General features: G+C 47.0%; 1 protein-coding gene across 1 annotated transcript; it reads right to left on the minus strand.

The window, feature by feature from the left end:
• Positions 1–506: 506 nt before the first annotated feature.
• On the minus strand, positions 507–7,409 carry LOC311117309 (junctophilin-1-like; the record flags this gene model as incomplete). The annotated part of the gene is made up of 2 exons (XM_084192274.1): positions 507–1,264; positions 7,031–7,409. 2 exons carry the CDS (start codon positions 7,407–7,409, stop codon positions 507–509), a joined length of 1,137 nt encoding a protein of 378 aa, XP_084048400.1.
• Between the last annotated feature and the right edge of the window lie 220 nt (positions 7,410–7,629).

Below are 7,629 nucleotides of genomic sequence, written 5' to 3' on the forward strand. Positions count from 1 at the left end.
GTTATACAGTAATACCACGCTAGCTGTTATACAGTAATACCACGCTAGCTGTTATACAGTAATACCACGCTAGCTGTTATACAGTAATACCACGCTAGCTGTTATACAGTAATACCACGCTAGCTGTTATACAGTAATACCACGCTAGCTGTTATACAGTAATACCACATTAGCTGTTATACAGTAATACCACGCTAGCTGTTATACAGTAATACCACGCTAGCTGTTATACAGTAATACCACGCTAGCTGTTATACAGTAATACCACGCTAGCTGTTATACAGTAATACCACGCTAGCTGTTATACAGTAATACCACGCTAGCTGTTATACAGTAATACCACGCTAGCTGTTATACAGTAATACCACGCTAGCTGTTTTACAGTAATACCACGCTAGCTGTTATACAGTAATACCACGCTAGCTGTTATACAGTAATACCACGCTAGCTGTTATACAGTAATACCATGGTACACACACATACACACACACAAACACCTCACCGACCTACCTGGAAGCTGCTATTTCCACTTTTGTCCTGGAGATGGCGCCTGCCCTCTGCGCCCCCTCCACGGCCCGGTCCACCTTCTCTTTGGTTTTGGGGTTCTTTAGCGGGATCAACTGCTTCCTTATTCCACGCACCAGCACGTTATTCTTGTACTTCCCTTCTTCCTTGTTGCCCTCGGGGAAGGTGGTGCACCCGTAACCGTGGCGCTTGTTGTTCAGCCACTCCCCCTCGTACTTCATCCCGTTGGAACGTTCGCTGACGCCGAACCCGTTGCGCTTGTCGTTCTTCCACTCCCCCATGTACGTCTCGGTGGTGGTGGCGTCCACGTGATCCTCCAATAGCAGGTCCTCTTCCGGCAGCTCTCCGTCGCCCAGGGAGACGGTGGAGTTGGCGTCTGCGTCGGAGGAGCTGATGCGGCTCATAGCAGCGCTCCTCTTGCTGGAGATGGACGACTTCGATTCGGACTTGTGGAGCCGGCGGAGGCTCCCGAACAGCGAGCCGCGGCGGAACAGACCCTTCTTCTTCCCGGTGACCACCTCGCTGTCCGAGTGGAAGTTGAGGACGAACCCGCCGCGGCCGCCGGTGGGCGTGTCACCCGAGAGGTCCTGGAGCACGGTGCCGTTGCTCTGCTCGGAGCGTAGGGATGCCAGAGAAGTACGGAGCGGAGAGCGGATCACCGTTGCCATGCCGTAGGGAACACTCTGGCGCACGCCGTAACCGTGCCGCATCCCGCCCATCCACTGGCCCTGGTATGTACCTGGAGGAGAGACAGGACAATACAGATGGGGGTGAATAGATTGGCTGATTGATTGATTGGTTGATTGATTGATTGGTTGGTTGATTGATCTTAAAAGTAATGACTAAAAGCCACATTAAAAGGCACAGAGAGAAACTGGCCCAACGCTCTCAATTAGGATACTAATGTCCTACAACAACATCAAGCTCATGACTTACAGAGACATTGATTAGATGGAAAGGAAACCCACCTGGTAGCCTAGAGTAATATAATTCAGACAGAACAATGGGAATCTGCAGAAACATAATCTGCATCCCAAATGGCACACCATTCCCTACATAGTGCTCTATTTTTAACAGATGATGGTGTCATTTGGACTAGTCCATTGAGTATTTAGGTCATTATGGATGGATAGATACCCGTAAACCTACATCATCAGCAGCTTGTACACTGCGTGTACAAAACATTAAGAACACCAATATTGAGTTCCACCCCCTTTTGCCCTCAGAACAGCCTCAATTCGTCGGGCATGGACGAAAGCGTTTACACAGGGATGCTGGCCAATGTTGACTCCAATGCTTCCCACAGTTGTGTCATGTTTGCTAGATGTCCTTTGGGTGGTGGACCATTCTTGATACAAGCAGGAAACTGTTGAGCTTGAAAAACCCAGCAGCGTTGCATTTTTTGTCACAAACCACTACTGCCATACACCGTTCAAAGGCACCGTTCAAATATTTTGTCTTGCCCATTCACCCTCTGAATGTCACACATACACAATCCATATCTCAATTGTCTCAAGGCTTAAAAATCCTTCTGTAACCTGTCTCCCCTCCCCTTCATCTACACTGACTGAAGTGGATTTAACAGGTGACATCAATAAAGAATCATAACTGGATTGACCCGGTCAGTCTATGTTATGGAAAGACCTGGTGTTCTTAATGTTTTGTACACTCAGTGTATGACGTAGCTATTCATCATGACTGTAAACTGAGAAGCATGGAACTCAGCTACAAGCCCCACTGGACAGCTATTCTGGCATGAATCTCATTAACTGCTGAGGCTGCTACCGTTCTATATTGGAAAACGTGTAGTATATCTATTGTAAACACTTATACCGTGGAATTGTTGAATACTCATTTCTGATTGGCTTGAAAGGCATTCTAGAGTGTGCATTATTGTCATTCAATCTGATGATGATGTAGGTTTATGGGTTCATTATTATCCATTATGACCTAAATACTCTATGGATGAGTCCAAATCACACCCTAATCCCTATTTAGTGCACTAATTTTGACCAGAGCCCTAAAAGTAGTGCACTATATAGGGAATAGGGTGCCATTTGGGACGTAGTGTATGTATTACTATATGGTATATATCCCACAGAAATACAACTGGCACAAAAAAGGCATTGAGGCCTTTAGGTTGGAGTTATTATTAATGAAGATAATACAGTAATACAATGCTAGTGGCTAGTGGCTATCGCTAGGTCTTCAACTGACCCTTCAGAGCAGGGTGATAGCTACCGCTAGGTCTTCAACTGATCCTTCAGACCAGGGTGATAGCTATCGCTAGGTCTTCAACTGACCCTTCAGACCAGGGTGATAGCTACCGCTAGGTCTTCAACTGACCCTTCAGATCAGGGTGATAGCTACCGCTAGGTCTTCAACTGAACTGACCCTTCAGATCAGGGTGATAGCTATCGCTAGGTCTTCAACTGACCCTTCAGACCAGGGTGATAGCTATCGCTAGGTCTTCAACTGACCCTTCAGACCAGGGTGATAGCTATCGCTAGGTCTTCAACTGACCCTTCAGACCAGGGTGATAGCTATCGCTAGGTCTTCAACTGACCCTTCAGACCAGGGTGATAGCTATCGCTAGGTCTTCAACTGACCCTTCAGATCAGGGTGATAGCTACCGCTAGGTCTTCAACTGACCCTTCAGACCAGGGTGATAGCTATCGCTAGGTCTTCAACTGACCCTTCAGACCAGGGTGATAGCTATCGCTAGGTCTTCAACTGACCCTTCAGACCAGGGTGATAGCTATCGCTAGGTCTTCAACTGACCCTTCAGATCAGGGTGATAGCTACCGCTAGGTCTTCAACTGACCCTTCAGATCAGGGTGATAGCTACCGCTAGGTCTTCAACTGAACTGACCCTTCAGATCAGGGTGATAGCTATCGCTAGGTCTTCAACTGAACTGACCCTTCAGATCAGGGTGATAGCTACCGCTAGGTCTTCAACTGAACTGACCCTTCAGATCAGAGTGATAGCTATCGCTAGGTCTTCAACTGACCCTTCAGATCAGGGTGATTGCTACCGCTAGGTCTTCAACTGAACTGACCCTTCAGATCAGGGTGGTAGCTATCGCTAGGACTTCAACTGACCCTCAAGACCAGGGTGATAGCTACCGCTAGGTCTTCAACTGAACTGACCCTTCAGATCAGGGTGATAGCTACCGGCAGGTCTTCAACTAACCCTTCAGATCAGGGTGATAGCTACTGCTAAGTCTTCAACTGAACTGACCATTCAGATCAGGGTGAAAGCTATCGCTAGGTCTTCAACTGAACTGACCATTCAGATCAGGGTGATAGCTACCGCTAGGTCTTCAACTGAACTGACCATTCAGATCAGGGTGGTAGCTATCGCTAGGTCTTCAACTGACCCTTTAGATCAGGATGATAGCTACCGGTATGTCTTCAACTGAACTGACTCTTCAGATCATGGTGATAGCTACTGCTGGGTCTTCAACTGACTCTTCAGATCATGGTGATAGCTACTGCTGGGTCTTCAACTGACCCTTCAGATCATGGTGATAGCTACTGCTGGGTCTTCAACTGACCCTTTAGATCAGGATGATAGCTACCGGTATGTCTTCAACTGAACTGACTCTTCAGATCAGGGTGATAGCTACCTCTAGGTCTTCAACTGACCCTTCAGATCAGGGTGATAGCTACCGCTAGGTCTTCAACTGACCCTTCAGATCAGGGTGATAGCTATCGCTAGGTCTTCAACTGACCCTCAAGACCAGGGTGATAGCTACCGCTAGGTCTTCAACTGACCCTCAAGACCAGGGTGATAGCTACCGCTAGGTCTTCAACTGACCCTTAGGATCAGCGGGGTAGCTACAGTGCATTCGGAAAGTATTCAGACCCCTTGACTTTTTTCACATTTTGTTACGTTACATCCTTATTTTAAAATGGATTGTAAAAAAAAATTCTCAAGCTCTGTCAGGTTGGATGGGAAGCGTCGCTGCACAGCTATTTTCAGGTCTCTCCAGAGATGTTCAATCGGTTTCAAGTCCGGGCCACTCAAGAACGTTCAGAGAACTGTCCTGAAGCCACTCCTGCATTGTCTTAGCTGTGTGCTTAGGGTCATTGTCCTGTTGGAAGGTGAACCTTCGCACAAGTCTGTGTTCCTGAGCACTCTGGAGCAGGTTTTCATCAAGGATCTCTCTGTACTTTGCTACGTTAATCTTTCTCTCGATCTTAACTAGTCTCCCAGTCCCTGCCGCTGAAAAACATTCCCACAGCATGATGCTGCCACCACCATGCTTCACCGTAGGGATGGTGCCAGGTTTCCTCCAGACAAGACGCTTGGCATTCAGGCCAAAGAGTTCAATCTTGGTTTCATCAGACCAGAGAGTCTTGTTTCTTATGGTCTGAGAGTCCTTTAGGTGCCTTTTGGCAAACTCCAAGCAGGCTTTTACTGAGGAGTGGCTTCCGTCTGGCCACTCTACCATAAAGGCCTGATTAGTGGAGTGCTGCAGAGATGGTTGTCCTTCTGGAAGGTTCTCCCTTCTCCACAGAGGAACTCTGGAGCTCAGTTTGGCCAGGCGGCCAGCTCTAGGAAGAGTCTTGGTGGTTCCAAACTTCTTCCATTTAAGAATGATGGAGGCCACTGTGTTCTTGGGGACCTTTAATGCTGCAGAATGTTTTTGGTACCCTTCCCCAGATCTGTGCCTCAACACAATCCTGTCTCGGAGCAATAAGGACAATTCCTTCGACCTCATGGCTTGGTTTTTGCTCTGACATGCATTGTCAACTGTGGGACCTTATATAGACAGGTGTGTGCCTTTCCAAATCATGTCCAATCAATTGAATTTACCACAGGTGGACTCCAATCAAGTTGTAGAAACATCTCAAGGATGATCGATGGAAACAGGATGCATCTGAGCTCAATTTCGAGTCTCATAGCAAAGGGTTTGAATACTTATGTAAATAAACCATTTTTTAAATTTCTTTATAAAGTAGCAAAAATTTCTAAAAACCTGTTTTCACTTTGTCATTATGGGGTATTGTGTGTAGATTGATTTGGACATTTAAAAAAAAATACATTTTAGAATAAGGCTGTAACTTAACAAAATGTGCAAAAAGTTAAGGGGTCTGAATACTTTCTGAATGCACTGTATATACTGTGGGGTTAGAAGGTTACACTATATGTCCAGCTCTTCTGATCAGGAGTAGCCTATGTAGTAGGAAATGCTGCTTAGTGATGTCACTAATGTATTACAGTACTTGGGGATGAGGTTTGTTTTGATAATATCAGATGGTATCAACAGGACTAATGTGATATAGTGAATGACGTGTCATAGAGAATACCAGTTATCGACAGTAACCAAGGTCCCTTGTTGTCTGGGAATTCTCCTTTGACTACACAGGTCAGATCAGAGATCAACTGATGTGTCTGTCAACCTGCTCTGGTCTCACTTTCAGCACCCAGTCAGGGTGTCAACAGCTCTAATTGTGTAAATTAGGAGAATGAAGGGTTTATATAGGGGACCATGCATACAGTACACATCGTATGGGATCTCCATACAGGCTGTTTACTGACAGAAAGGAACAGGCTTCAATATGAATAACCTATTTTAAGTCTTATCATACCACGGATAGGCCTATAGGCTAGGTGATAGTCCAGCTATAATAAGCTATATGGCAGTATCTCTGCTAGCTAGAGTTTGCTCTGCACGCACTTTGCCCTGATTTTGCCCATTCCACACACACACACACACACACACACACACACACAAACTTTCTCTATCTCTCTGCTCTCCATCACCCCGAATACACTGCTACTGTTACTGTCACGTGTAGTATAAATCAATGGCTGAAAACGCTATTTGCTGGTCACGGAATAACACAATCAGCTATAGTCTATCACAGAGAGAGAGAACCCATGCAGCTAGCACCGAGAGAGAACCCATGCATCTAGCACCGAGAGAGAACCCATGCATCTAGCACCGAGAGAGAACCCATGCATCTAGCACCGAGAGAGAACCCATGCAGCTAGCACAGAGAGAGAACCCATGCAGCTAGCACAGAGAGAGAACCCATGCAGCTAGCACAGAGAGAGAACCCATGCAGCTAGCACAGAGAGAGAACCCATGCAGCTAGCACAGAGAGAGAACCCATGCAGCGTTCTAACTAATGAACTGACGCTTAATCAAAATGATCGCGTGGAATCTACTTATTATTAAAATAAAATATGTTATGGCGCACCGTCGCGAGCATGTTCCCTTGTGCGTAATGGAGCTTAAGTCAAAATCACCAAATCTGTCTAAATGTGAAAAGTTACAACCCCGTAATAAAGCTATTACAACCCTATAATAAACCAACGCTATAGACAGTCACATCTCCATTATCGGTCCATTATGTCCCTTCATGAACCTTTTCGCACGCCAAACCACAACCCATCACGACAGATCCCACTGGTTCACGGTTTAAAGAGACACACGCACGATTCCAAAAACAACATGCCAATCCTGTATAACAGTATAATAGTATATCTTACCACCGTCGCCATAGGTCTCAATCCCATACCCGTCCTGTAGGCCATTACTCCACGTCCCATCGTACCGGGCAGGTGTATTGTGACTCTGTCGCAGTCCATAGCGACCCTTGAAGCCGTGGCTCCACTCGCCGCGATAAGTCCACTTCCCTTTGGTTTCGACCCCCAGCCCATGCCGCTTCCCCTGGGACCAGTAGCCGTGGTACGTATTCCCGCTGGGCCAGGTGTACACCCCCACTATCTCAAAGCCGTGCGACCAGGAGCCGGCGTACTCGCCCTGGCCCTTTGGCCCCGTACAGATGCCATGTCCGTGGGCTTTGCCGTCCTCCCACCCTCCGCAGTATGTTCCTCCATCGTCGAAGTCGAACCTTCCGCCCGTCATTCAGAACAGCCGAGAAATGAAGCAGAACGCTACGGCCGCAGAATTACTCAATGGTGTCGTGTTATTACCCCCCACCTCCTCCCCCAGAAGGGATCCAGCAGGGAGCGGAGAGGTGGAGAAAACAGAGAGATGAGCCAACGAGACGGTGACTCTGTTTGCACAATAAGAAAAAAATAAACAAAAAACAGTGATGATGGTAGAGGTGGTGGTGATCATGGGC

The sequence above is a fragment of the Coregonus lavaretus genome (assembly GCF_964263955.1).
Source record: "Coregonus lavaretus genome assembly, contig: HAP1_SCAFFOLD_1581, whole genome shotgun sequence".
NCBI lineage: Eukaryota > Metazoa > Chordata > Actinopteri > Salmoniformes > Salmonidae > Coregonus > Coregonus lavaretus.